Here is a 13,085-nt window from a genome sequence, read left to right on the forward strand (position 1 = left end):
CGTATACTTCTGGTATGCACGTGCATGCAGTAGCACCTTCCCCGCACTTCTGCTAGCTTACCTTGCACTGGGTCCCTCAGTTAGTTAATTAGCTAATTACCTCCCGTATTTTGACCATCCTGAGGAATGCATTCTCTCTACCACGTGCATCATGGACCGCCGAGAAGTGGCGCGCCAACTTTGAATTTTGTTTATACCAAACATGTTTGCAATCATCACTCCGAGTTCACTCGCTGGCGAAATACGAGCTAGGAATCTTCGATTATGAAATTATTGCCCACACTGATGTATTTCGAGGGTCCATCGTCATGGATCCCGAGTTTGCCGGGCACTCTGACCGGGGCGAGGATGTGACGTTAGCATCTGACGGGGAAAGACGCGGGACCTGTTCGACATAGCGAAAAGGACCAAAAAAGGCAGTCCAGTCGATCGCCTTTCATCGGCGCATGGACGGACCTGCCGGGTGTGATTGGTGGGTTTTCGGTTCCACAGGAACATGACGGAGGCTGATAAGAAAAGCCGCGCTGACCCTCAAATCCCCCGCGATCGCGTCCGTTCATCATTCTCGTCCATAGTCCTCTCTAACGGCATTTGCAACGGTTCATCTTCCTCATAACCGCCTCGATAACTCGCACGCCACCCCCGGCCATCGACCACCCGAATCCCCCGTCCACTCGGGACACCTTTCGTCCCCGGTCATCGCCACGCGCGGCTTCCGGGCACACATGAGCAAGCTTTGGGAGTATTTCATCCAAGATGATGTCGAGAGCTTCCAGCGGCTCCTCGCAACGCCGGACCCGAAAGGGCCGCGACCGGATGTGAATGCCCGCGATCACCACGGTAGGACGCTGCTACACCATGTTGCTTCGTCGCCGAAACCTACCGCCACAACCTTCGCACACACACTCCTCAACGCCTATCCGTTGATCGACATCTACGCGCAGGACTGGGAAAGCGGGTGGACTGCTTTGCACCGAGCATTATACGCCGGGAATGCCTCAATCGCGAGAGCGTTGATGATCCGCGACAACGAGACGGATTTCACACGACTGGGAAACAGCAAATCTGGCCACGGTCAGACCGGAAGTCTGATCAAGATCAAAGACCGCGAGGGATATTCGCCATTCGACGTCTATGGTGCGACCATCACTTCCCGAGACATTAAGCAGATCCTCTCCAGGTCTTCGGCACGCTGGCCTGGCTCCAGGCTCCCCGACGACGTCGACGACACGGCATCCAACGCGGCATCGAACAATGAGGATGAGGATGAAGATGGATCACTTGGGGACGGCTCCGCGAAGAACATTGGCGCGGATTTCTCTGCGGACGAGATCTTTACACTCGGCAGCAACAAGAACTTGAATCTTGGGCTGGGAGACCAAGACGACCGACAATTCCCGGAACGGATCACTCTCGAGCGACCCGGTCATCTATTGAACCGCTTCTATCACGAGTATGAAGAACGCATGGAACGCTTCGGTCTCCAAGACCTGATCGATCAAGATTCTTCAGATGAACTGCCGACCCTCATTAAGAACAAGCCGATGAAGTACCGAAACGTGGTCATGTCGAAGCTGCATACCGCCATCATCACGAACGACCCGGAAGCAAACCTGTTTATGTGTGGTTTCGGGCCCGGTGGCCGCCTGGGAACTGGAGACGAGTCTACCAGGTTTGGCTTCGTTTGTATCGAGACAGGTGGTTTGGCTGGCAAAGCTGTTGTGTCAGTCGCTCTCGGCCAAGACCACAGTCTTGCCATCACCGATACGGGTGAGATCTTCAGCTGGGGAAGCAACACATTCGGTCAGCTGGGCTACAGTCTGCCTCGGACAAGCAACCGAAATGATGTCCCTATCCAAACTACCCCTCGGCAGATCTTCAATACCTTCAAAAGAGAAAAGATAATGGGCGCCGCAGCCTCGGCGATCCACTCAGTGGTCTTCAGTGACTCGGGCCTTTATACGTTTGGCAAGAACGAGGGCCAGTTAGGACTCGTCGACTCGGACGCGAGGTCACTCGAAGTTCAAACAACGCCTCGTCGTGTCGGCGCTTCCTTATTCCAGTGCCCCATCAAGGCGGTTTCCGCTATCGATCGTGCGACCGCTATCCTACTGCAAAGTCATGAAGTTTGGGTTTTCTCGCAGTACGGATACTCCAAGATCTCGTTTCCGTTGGAAGCCAGCTCGAGCTTCATCCGAGACAGCTTCATGGCGACAAGATATGATCATTCAACTAACCATGTCGTCAAGATCGCGAGTGGAGGCAATACGATCTGTGCCTTGTCGAGTTCTGGTGAGATTTTCACTGTTGAGGTCAGCAAGCCAGAGAACTCTTCTACCTCAACATCTACCACCAACCCAGCGAAGATTCGCAACTCATTGACTCCCCCGTGAGAGCTTGGTCTGTGAAAAGGTCACATATGGCTGCCAGTGATGTTGATGTCGGCCAAGATGGGTCCATCATCATTTGCACCACGTCTGGAACGGCATGGAGGAAAGAAAAGCGAACGAAGCGCAAAGATGGATCCTCGAAGGATTACAAGTTTGCCCGTATCCCAGGATTGTCACGGGCCGTGGCTGTCCGCAGCAACGCCTTTGGAGCATACGCTGTGGCGCAGCGCGATTACGACGTGACTCGCGAACAAGTACACATCGGCCGGAGTACTCTTTGGGATGATCTGCTACCTCTTTCACCATTCATCACTCCCGGCCTGGAAGATGTCGATTCGATGCTAGCACAGGATACAACAGATGATCCGGTCCCGCTCTCCGCCGCAACGGTCATCAAAAGAGCTATTATACTCTCATCGGATATGGAGAGCCAATTTCTGCCTCTGCAATCTGCTGGAATGGTCTGGGTCACAACGTCTACTTCTGAATCACGCATTCCTGTGCACAAATTCCTTCTCACGGGTCGCAGCCCCGTCCTTCGAAAGGCCCTTCATGATTTCCAAGAGTCGTATTATTCGACTGTACCCGAAATTCTCGATATCGAATACGGCAAGGACGGACAGACTCAGATCAAACTACATGGAGCCGATTTCCTGACTGCGATGAATCTCGTGTTCTTCCTGTACACGGATGACATACTCGATGTTTGGCATCTGGCGAAGACCTCCCCTGCAAATGCGGCTCGTTACCGACAGGTTCGCAACGAAGTAATGCGGGTTGCAACACATCTTGGCTTGCCAACTCTGGAGCGTGCAGCCAGACTAATGGTCGAGCCGCAACGGAGCTTGAAAACGGATATGGCTCATGCTATCAAATCCGACACGTTCTTTGACGATGCAGATGTTGTTGTTGATCTGAAGGGAGATGCTGTCAAAGTACACAGTCAGGTGATCTGCCAAAGATGCCCATTTTTTGATACCTTGTTCCATGGCCTATCTGGTGGCAGGTGGCTCGCTTCTCGTCGGTCGTCTGAAATGATACACGTTGACCTTCAACATATCGAGCGCCCGACTTTCGATTTTGTCTTGCGCTATGTCTATGCCGACACAGACGAGCAATTGTTTGACCAAGTTCGGGTAAATACAATTGACGATTTCATCGACTTGCTTCTGGATGTCGCGTACGTGGCCAACGAATTGATGATCGATCGACTGTCACAAATATGTCAAAAGATGATTGGTCGTTTTGTCAACACTCGCAATATTTCCTACCTTCTCAATTCGGTTGCTCCCATCTACGTGTCCGAGCTCAAGGAGGCATCTCTGGAATACATTTGTCTCGACCTCGAAACTATGCTTGCAAATAAGTATTTGGACCTTGATGATGATCTGCTTCGGAAGCTTGACCTGGTCTGTCACGAAAATCAACTGGCCTGCTATCCGATCTCCCGAGGGCGTAACTCCGACGACTTTGTCTTTGAGAAATATCCGGAGATCGTCAGCTCTCTTGATAGGGACAAGAGACGACGCATCGATGCCATGGCACTTCAAACCCGTCTCGGCCAGGTGGAATCATACGATGTGCGGCCACGACAAGGTGCAAACGACAAGACACCTGTATCTTCTCGAAAGACAAAGGCCAGTACGCCTCGGGAGCTTCATAGCTCGGCTGCTAGCCCTATGCTGAAGCCAAGGCAGTCTACCGGCGACCTCATGTTCCAAATGGATGAGGAGGCAGCCTTGTCACCTGGTGATTTCATCAAGGGTAAAGCTGCAATGCGGAGTATGAGACCAGGGGAAAGTTCATACCCCGACTCTCCCGCGCTGGGGGCAAGCATACCCCAGTCGATTGAGGAGAAGAGTTTCCTGGACGCCCAAATGTCCTCCACACGCGATGCCATCTTGTCTGAGTCTCCAACCGAGTCTCGGGCCATTGCACTTCATCAAAAGCCCTCCCTTGGATCACCTCCCGAATCTTCAGCACCATGGGGCTCACCTGTAATTCCGAGCAGTAAGAAGGACCTCAAAGATATCATGGGCGAAACTTCTCAATCTCGAGTGTCCAATTTGACATTGGGCATGGCTGCTGGACGGCGCGAGAGTATTGGCAACTTTACGCAGAAGATTTCCCAAAAGGAGCGAAAGAAGCAACAACAGCAACAGCAAATTCAGGAGAAGCTTGCTGCCGAGGAAAAGGCCAAGGAGGCATCGCGAAATCCATGGCAGTTGCCACCACCAGCTACACCGTCAACTCCTGGCAAAGATCCGCTTCCTGGTCAAAGTGCACCGTCCACTCCAGCTTCTGGGTCAAAATCTGTTCAAAAGCCCGCGATGACCATGCGCCAGACCGTAGCTGGGACACCTATCCCTCGCTCAAAGCCAGTTGCCACACCAGTGCAATCACAAAATCACAGTATTTCTGGGAACATACAATCTTCACTCTCCAAAAACTCGTTCTCCTCACAGGATTCCCTCCCAAAGCTCTCCCCACAACCTCCCATTCAGTCAATCCGGCACATTCCACGCTCCGATCCACACTCAGCATCCCGCTCTCCATCCGGAAACTCCTTCTCTCTGGCCAGTATCTTGCACCAGCAACAAATAGAGAAAGACGAGATCCGAGAAGCAGCCATGGCCAAGCACAATTTGCAAGAAATCCAAGCCGAGCAGGAGTTCCAGGCATGGTGGGATCAAGAGAGTAAACGTGTGCAGGGCCTTCTTGATCCTGAACAGTCTCAAAAAAAGCAAAGGCAGCGTGGTGGCAGCAGAGCTGGACGTGGCGGAAAGGAGTCAGGTACTTATAACAGTTCACGCAAGCGTCGGGGTAATAAGAGTACCACACCAGAGGCCAATTCCGAGGGCCAAAAGCAGCCTCAACCGCAAGCTACCCCGAAAAGGAACGTGAATGGCCATGGGTCTTCACAGGCTCAAGAAACCCAGGCTGGGAATCATGCCGGGGTTAAGAATTCTCGTCGTGGTGGACATCAGCGCGGCCGAGGACGTGATCGGGGAAATCAGTAGTAGCTCATATTGGGAACTCCGCTTGACGAAGAAGTAGAGTACATTTCTTTTTCTTTTTCTTTTTTTGGTGGGGAGAGGGTGGTAGTGGGAGGATAGACTTTTGTAGTAACTGTCTATACGTTTTCGTTTTAATGCTTTTTGGATACCAAACTCATATCATTACGGTCGATAACGTGACACGTCTGGGATAATCAACTACGGCATTTGGGTAATCAAACTATGCATATCCAATCCAATATTATATGGCATGACCTTCTGACCCATGCAGTGCGCGATTTGCTGATATCTGATCTTCTACAAAGTGTAGATCTGCTTGTCGCCTATTTTCAGGATGTTTTCTCAGGCCATATAACCTCTCTTGTCCAGGAGCTTTTGCACAAGACAAGCAGTTCATGCTTGTATTGCTCGAGTAATATTTGATGAGAATCAAGTGCATTCCAGGCTCCAGCATTAAAGAATCCAATCGATCCCGTTTACTGTATATATTACGAGCGAGCACTAATGGCGTTGATAAGATACCAACGATGAAAATGCCACGAGTAAAATACTTTTAGAAAGCCAGAACCCGAACAATCCATAAATGATCACCTTAATAGACTCCAACAATCCAATTTGCCTTCTACATCTCAAGAGTTTTATCTCAAAAAGTAGGACCTCACTCCCCGCGTCGCTCCCACCGAACAGTCGCAGGCTTCATGGGACGAGAAAAGAGCGACTAAATAAACGAATTAGTAAAGGACCATAACATAAACCCAATCAACGACGTCGACGACAACATACCGAATAATCCGTCTCAGGAACCCCTTCTCTGTCTTCGGGATTGAAAAATCGAAAGTTCCGCACGAGCGTCGCAACAATAACAGTCAGGTTCAAATACGCGAATTTCTCTCCGATGCACCGATGACGACCAGCTCCGAAGGGAAGATAGGGACTCTTTGTTCCCTTCGAGACGACGCCATAGCCGTAGTCAATAGTCTCGCCATCATCCTCGACTTCGACGCGCGTCTCCCATCGATGCGGGTCCCAGGTCATCGCGCTGCGGAAGTGTTTGTCGTCGCGAGTTGTCACGCCCGGCGAGGCAAGGAGGGTGTGGCTGGTCGGAATCACGTATCGGGTACCCGGAACTAGAAGAGGGTTCTTGACCTTGCGCATGAGAGTGTGGATGGAGTTGTGGATTCGCAGGGTTTCTTTAATAACGTTCTGATGAAGAGGGAGTTTGTCTAGATCTTTGTATGTCAACGGCGGAAGCTCAGTGCCGAAAGCAGACAGCTGCTCTTGGTAGAGTTTCTCTGTCATTTCAGGCTGCGAGGCGAGACGGAGGAAGATCCAGCAGCTGATCGAAGACGATTGATGCTGCCCTGCCATGAGGAGGGTAATCATCATATGCGCAATTTCCTTGTCTGGAATCGGAGTTCCATCACGGTAGACGCAGTGCATCAGGTTCCAGATCATGTCTTGTGTTTGGTCGGCTTCGGATTTTGTTGACTTCCGACGGGTTTGGATAATATCGAGGTAAATTTCTCGCATACGAGCGTGGGCATTATCCCGTCGGCGATTGTGTGGGAGAGGTGCCCAGGGCAGCATGAAGTTGATGGGGCGGAATCCCAGATCCAGGTCGTGGTAGAGGCTGGCGAACTCCGAGGTGAGCTTTCCACGCACTTCATCGCCTTGCAATGTACGACCGGCTGTGAAGATGGTAATTTCCGCCATGGCGACAGATAGATCGATGATGCCTGTTTTGCCCTTGAATTTGCCAGAGAGCTTGATGTATTGGTTGACTTCTTCTGTGATAAGGGGGACGTAGGATTCTAGGGCTGTCTGGCTGAGGCCGAACTTGATGAACTAGTAAACATGACCGGGTTAGTGTCAAATATATTCACAAACACAAGTGTCACGTAGTGATGCATACCTTCTTTTGTTCCATCAGTTTGGAGTTGGGACAATCATAAACCACATCAGACCCAAAGACAGGTGTGGTGAGTTTGCCGTAGACTTCTTCGGCATTGACATCCTTGAGCTTCCCGTTGAGAATGAATTCATTGCCTTCGGTGCCCAGATAGACAGTAGTCTTCTTGCCCAGCAGGATGAATGTGAAAATGTCTCCGTACTGTTCAGTCGTCAACTGTCAGGTCTTTCGTTCGATTCCCGGGTAATCATCCGATATATATACCTTCTCTCGACACTCGAAGAAGAAATTGTAAGGGTCCATGCCGTATGTTATGGTACTTCCCAGTATAGGAAACCAATGAAAGACGACAGGAGGCTCATTGCGATTGTACAAGAGAAGCTGGTGAAGGACGTTTAGCACAACAGAAACAAAGCCGATGAGGAGGACATAGCAAGTAATGCAAGCGATCTGGCCGACGATGAGCGGACGAAGGACCTCCATGACGCTTTTTCAGAACAAGACAACGAAGCAACAGAGGCCTTGCAGTAGATAAAATGGGCAGATATACTTAGTTGGTGGGGATCAAATCAGTGGGAGGATAATCGGCATTACTCATCTGCGGGTTGGTTGGTCACGCCACGGCAGATCCCCCGGAAGGCGAGCCTGCCGAGTGCCAAGCAGGAAACAGCAGGAGTATACCCTACTAGTATACCCTACTAGTAGGGTACTGTAGGAATGCGGAAGGTTGCAATTACAATTAAACACGTAGTAAACAGCTATGTCCGTGAAAGATGTGCAGAACGCCCAGAATATGAATATCAAAATGCCAGTGCCCCGGGAATTGCAATTCGCGAATTGTCATCAACATAATAAGTAGAATGCTTATGGCTGCTCATCAACCTGAAGTGGCCACCTCTCGACTCTCCCACATGCGGCGGATCATCATATCAGTCTGGTTCACCGGTGGATAGTCCTCTGGATCTTGGTCCCCCGTCAGCCCATGCGTAGCATCATCGGAGGTCGAGAGGATGCGGTGGGAGGGGTGAGAAGACTTGGCTGCCTGGATGGCGTCCGTAGATTCGCTTTGGGTGGCCAGATCCTCCGAGGTGGAGGAATGTTGGTCAGGCACCTGCGATTTCGACTCGGAGCTAGATCCTAGCCGGCTGGGGTGTTTGCCGTGCTGGAGAAGGGGCAGCGAAGGGGCCGACTTGACGGGCTTACCCATTGCAGAGGCCGGTTCTTCACTGATCACGCGAGCCTTGGATGCACGGGCGAGGGCACGGAGTCGGTTGAAGCTATCTCCCGTGGGTGATTGGAACCGCCGCACCACGGTCAGTTCCAAGGAGACCTTCTCATACGCCTTGCGAGTGTGTCGTGATTCGGTGTCGTGACCAGAAGCTCCGGTTCGGACACCGCCATTCATGTTTCTGCTGGTATCGAATGTAACTGTTCCAGGGCGCGCCTGGGACACCGCATTGAATGCGGGATCCATGGTGGAGGATGTTGCAGATTTTGGTACGCCATGATTGTCAGGCGGCGAATCGTTGAGAGTGGCTGTACGCTGAAGCCAAAGCTTCTGCTGGGTTCGTGAAGGCAGATCAGAACCCAGAGGTCGTGCCGGAGAAGCTGCTGCCTTTCCTGCGCCTCGGTTCGGAGACGGAGGTGTTTGCGGATGGTAGTGGGGTAGAAATGACGACGGGGTATTGGGATCGGAGTCGGTGCGGGAGAATGATGCTTGGTTGGCGTTCTTGTTGCTAACGATGAATCTGGAGACGCCGCCTTCCATCGAAGAGGAAGTGGCCTGGGGTTGACTTCCAGGTATATTGGCCAACCCAAGGTTGGATGTGGAGAAGGTCCGCCGGGTACACTCCTGACCAGCTAGGTTTACAGAGGCACTGCGCGACGAGACATCTGCGGCCGACGGCTTGGCCATCGCAGAAATGGAAGACATGGCAGGAGGAGCTCTTGCGGAGTGGGAGGGACTCAACAACCGGTTGGCGATGTCGCCCTGGTCTGTCGACTGGTCAAGCTCCTGCTTATTGTCCTGGTCTTCCTCGTCTTCGTACTCTTCGGGATCGGGGTTGTCGCGAACGAACTTGTTGGTGATGGAGTCTGGTAGACTCGTAGCACGAGGTATTTGCGGGTATGGGCGCTTCACAAAGGTGAGAGGGTCAACCAGGACCTGAGTGGTGTTGTCAAGACTGGGGTTGGAGGGCGCGACAGAGTTGCGCCTCGTACTTTCAGGGGATTGCGTTGTATCTTCCCAATCGGCGTCGTCGTTCTCATCATCACCCAGCTCAAATCCAACCGTCTTCTTCTTTCCGGCGCTCGAATGCGGTCGCTCAGTCGTAATAAGAGCTCTCTTTCCCACAGCAGAGGCGTTCCGTCGCAGTACGGGGGTGGAGTTATTCCTCTTCATCGAGTGGTTCTTCGGGTGATCCTCCAGCGCACCGTCCCAGCGCACATGCCCAGAACTTTTGCCGGGGCTGCCCACGGGAGTTGCGGGGGCGGATTTCTTGCGGTGGTGATTCCGACCGGTGGTTTCGGGGGCGAGTTGGAATAGCTTGAATTTGCTTAGATTCTTCCCGAACGAGGGGTTGCGGTGGTGATGGTGGTGGTGATTGCGGTGACCCCCCACGACATGGGCGCGATGTGGTTTATTGTGCACTGGGGCTTTGTTGGTGTGCGACTCGGACAGCTCGTTGCCGGAACTGGTTCGCGTGACCACCGCATGCGAGGAGACCGCTCGACGGCCAAGACCGGGGCGCTTGACGGGGGAAGAGGTGTTGTTAGGCATGGCGGCAAAAGCTCACGGGGGTATCGAAGCGGATTGGCCGAGGCAGCGAGGAGGTATCACCGCAGATGGGGGTGCAGGTGAAAAAGCAACGAAGCCTCAATAGTTTAAATGTAGGCAGGGACTTACACCGCCCCGATCGAATCCATCGGGGTTGTGCAACGGTGCAAAAGAGAGCCGAAGGGGGATGGCGATGGAGGTCGACGTCGGTGGTGGTTGAAAGTCGAGTTCGAAGGCGATCTCGCCGTAGCCGGATGGGGGGTCCCACGGGTAATATTCCCCCGAACGGTGGTCCAGTCGGACGGCCTATCCTCAAGGTGGGGACGCGATCAACAACCCGCGTTCGAGCTACCTTACGATTCCATACATTACGTACAATTTGCTGGCAAAATAATAAAAGGGCGGAAAGCGTTCAGGTATCATTGAGTACATACGAGTGAGAAAAAAACTAGAGATCTCAAGCAAGTGATAGAACGCCTGGGAGAACAATGCATGTACGCTACAGCTCGATCAAGCTCTCTTCCACTGGTCGGGCGGGTTGTTGCGCCTGACCAGCCTCCGGGTATTGTCCCGGTTGGCCAGTCGGGACCTGCGGGTAGGCAGATGGCACAGTGCTTGACTGCTGCGGCTGATAATAGTAGGATTGAGACGGAGGCCCGCTCGGCTGCTGGGAAGGCACAGCCGCCGGCGCACTTGGTGGCACTGTAGAGTATGTCGGCGAGTGCACGTTTTCAGGAGATTGCGGCGCTGGTGCGTTGGGGAGATATTGTGAATCTCGCCGCATGACAGGCGACGGTTGATATGGAGGCTCGGAGAACTGGTGTTCTTGTTCTGGCCGGGGAGCATAGTAATGTGCAGGGCCACCGAAACCCGAAGGAGCGACTTCATGGGTGGTGGGTGGAGGCGATGCCAATGATGGATAAGGGTTCTGACCCCATGCGTTGGTTGGAGTATCAACTCCAGGCGGCCCGCGTTGCGATTGCGGCGGGTACGAAGGGCTAGTCGCACCTGGAGGGCCGGCTTCATACCCACTAACATTGGCAGGTGGCGCCACATACGCCGTAGGCGGCGGACGGGATGCATCAGGTGGATTTCCATAATAAAAGTTCTCTGCCCCAGACTTCACCTCGGGGCCTTGAGAGGGAAAGCCGGTTATGTTGGGATACTGAGCCGCTCCAGGAACAGCACCATAACCAAGGGTTTGTTGAGAGTAGGCACTTGAGAGTCGTTCTTCAAGCATTCGGTCATAATAGCGGACGACAGTAGACAATTTGGAATGAAGATCAAGCAGGGTATCATGTTTGCTCATGGTTTCTCCATAACTGCGAGCAAGTTTGGGGCGAAGCGTCCCAATACTCTCGTAAAGCTCTTGGATTTGAGGCTCTCTCAGGATTGTTCCTGGTGGCTGGTGTTGCAGTCTATCGACCAGGGTTGAAAAGAGGTGGATGTTTTCCGCTTCGACAGCGCTGAGCTCATAGGGGTTCTTGGAGGCCGGGGTCGGGGTGCTCGAAGAATCGCGCAGGGAATAATCGGACTGTGTGTTGCTTTTCAATGCAGCCGCATGTTTTTGCTTGTGCTCCTCCATGTCTCGCAGTGATGCTTCAATCGCGGCCTTGAGATCTGCATCTTCCTCCTCCACGTTCGCAGGCCCCTGGCCTGCCTGGGCTGACTCTGGGACATTCCCTGTCTGAGTTACGTATCCTGATGGACCTCGCCCTTCCGCCTCATCGAGACTCATCTGCAAAGCCCGACGGAGGTCATCGTCAAAGCTAGTGTCTGCCTTTGCGCCGCGGGGTTCCATGGCGCTGGACTTAGTAATGGAGTTATTCTTGAATGCCGATCGATCCGATAGACCCGCCGGTGTGAATGCCTTCGAAGTAAGCTTGGTATAGCACCCATCGTCGACTCGGACAGGCTGCAAGATTCCAAGGTGGGGTAGCGGGATGACTTTGCTGGAGCATTGGGCATCGAATACGTTTCCACAATTGCGGCAATGGTGTTTTCTGTTCATAAAGCTGAAGGCCGTACGGCATCGCATGCAGACATCCGAGTCGATCCATTCTGGTGGCTGACCCGGGGCGTTAGTATCTCACACGGACCTGCGTCGGCAGCTTGGGGACAAAGCAAACGTACAGCATTGCTTTCCAGCATACTTCCACTCAACTCTGTCTTCGGGGGGAAGTGGAACCCCTCATTCTGCAGCTTGCGATATGTTTCCCCCAGATACATCAAGTCCATCCGGCCCTGAGCCGCCATAGCCCAGTCCTGTATGAGCTCCAGAGCTTTTCGCTGAACATCTGGGTTGAGAGGAGCTCCTTCTGCCTTCATCAATGAGACCAAGTTGTCCATAAATTCGCGGGAGGCTATCTCGGCCAGAAAGTGAGTGCCGCCGTTTTTGACACACGTATCTGTGAGCTGAAAGCCAAGAGGTTGATCAATATTTGAGTTTGAACGAACATTCCTAGCTATCATAGAAACAACTAACCTTCAATGTTGCCAGCTGAATATTGGGATTACGGTTTTCCAATCGGCGTTTGAGCGATCTCATGGCATCCTTGGGTTGGACACTCTTGGACCGCACCATATCGGAGATCTCGAGGTTGAGGGCAATATCTTCCCTGCATATTAGTCAGTCACCTGAGCTTCAAGACAAACCGAATCCATAGCAAGGGCTCCGATCCCTGAGGCAGAAGGAATGGCAAGTCTCGATGACCACGTACAGAGAGGACGACGTCGCCCGCTCGATCTGCTCATCGAGGGGCGATGCTGAGGAGAACCAGCCTGCCATGGTTGGAGGCAGGAACACGCGGAGTATGCGCGCAGCTTTGGATAAAGAAGTAAAGCGATGACAAGACGCGTGCTGGGACTTGTCAAGCAACTTTGAGACAAGGATGAGGAGCTCAAGTTGCTCCAGGCAGCCCGCCGTGACTAAGCTCCACCGGGCAGCGTCATCGGCGGGGGCGGTGAGTGGCGTATTGTCATTGCCTTACCCC

General features: G+C 52.8%; 5 protein-coding genes across 5 annotated transcripts; 2 read left to right on the forward strand and 3 right to left on the reverse strand.

Annotated features, from left to right (window-relative positions):
• Positions 1–725: 725 nt before the first annotated feature.
• Positions 726–2,393, forward strand: N7532_008543 (uncharacterized protein; the record flags this gene model as incomplete). The annotated part of the gene is made up of 1 exon (XM_056621035.1): positions 726–2,393. The coding sequence occupies one exon, from the start codon at positions 726–728 to the stop codon at positions 2,391–2,393; it is 1,668 nt and encodes a 555-aa protein (XP_056471841.1).
• A 26-nt stretch (positions 2,394–2,419) lies between these two features.
• On the forward strand, positions 2,420–5,410 carry N7532_008544 (BTB domain and ankyrin repeat protein; the record flags this gene model as incomplete). Its single annotated transcript, XM_056621036.1, has 1 exon — positions 2,420–5,410. The coding sequence occupies one exon, from the start codon at positions 2,420–2,422 to the stop codon at positions 5,408–5,410; it is 2,991 nt and encodes a 996-aa protein (XP_056471842.1).
• Positions 5,411–6,065: 655 nt separating this feature from the next.
• Positions 6,066–7,799, reverse strand: N7532_008545 (cytochrome P450; the record flags this gene model as incomplete). The annotated part of the gene is made up of 4 exons (XM_056621037.1): positions 6,066–6,125; positions 6,191–7,252; positions 7,320–7,517; positions 7,581–7,799. The coding sequence occupies 4 exons, from the start codon at positions 7,797–7,799 to the stop codon at positions 6,066–6,068; spliced, it is 1,539 nt and encodes a 512-aa protein (XP_056471843.1).
• Positions 7,800–8,193: 394 nt separating this feature from the next.
• Positions 8,194–10,095, reverse strand: N7532_008546 (uncharacterized protein; the record flags this gene model as incomplete). The annotated part of the gene is made up of 1 exon (XM_056621038.1): positions 8,194–10,095. The coding sequence occupies one exon, from the start codon at positions 10,093–10,095 to the stop codon at positions 8,194–8,196; it is 1,902 nt and encodes a 633-aa protein (XP_056471844.1).
• Positions 10,096–10,591: 496 nt separating this feature from the next.
• vps27 (ESCRT-0 subunit protein VPS27) lies at positions 10,592–12,880 on the reverse strand (the record flags this gene model as incomplete). The annotated part of the gene is made up of 4 exons (XM_056621039.1): positions 10,592–12,160; positions 12,226–12,507; positions 12,578–12,710; positions 12,813–12,880. The coding sequence occupies 4 exons, from the start codon at positions 12,878–12,880 to the stop codon at positions 10,592–10,594; spliced, it is 2,052 nt and encodes a 683-aa protein (XP_056471845.1).
• Between the last annotated feature and the right edge of the window lie 205 nt (positions 12,881–13,085).

The sequence above is a fragment of the Penicillium argentinense genome (assembly GCF_028826775.1).
Source record: "Penicillium argentinense strain IBT 30761 chromosome Unknown utg000009l_segment0_segment0, whole genome shotgun sequence".
NCBI lineage: Eukaryota > Fungi > Ascomycota > Eurotiomycetes > Eurotiales > Aspergillaceae > Penicillium > Penicillium argentinense.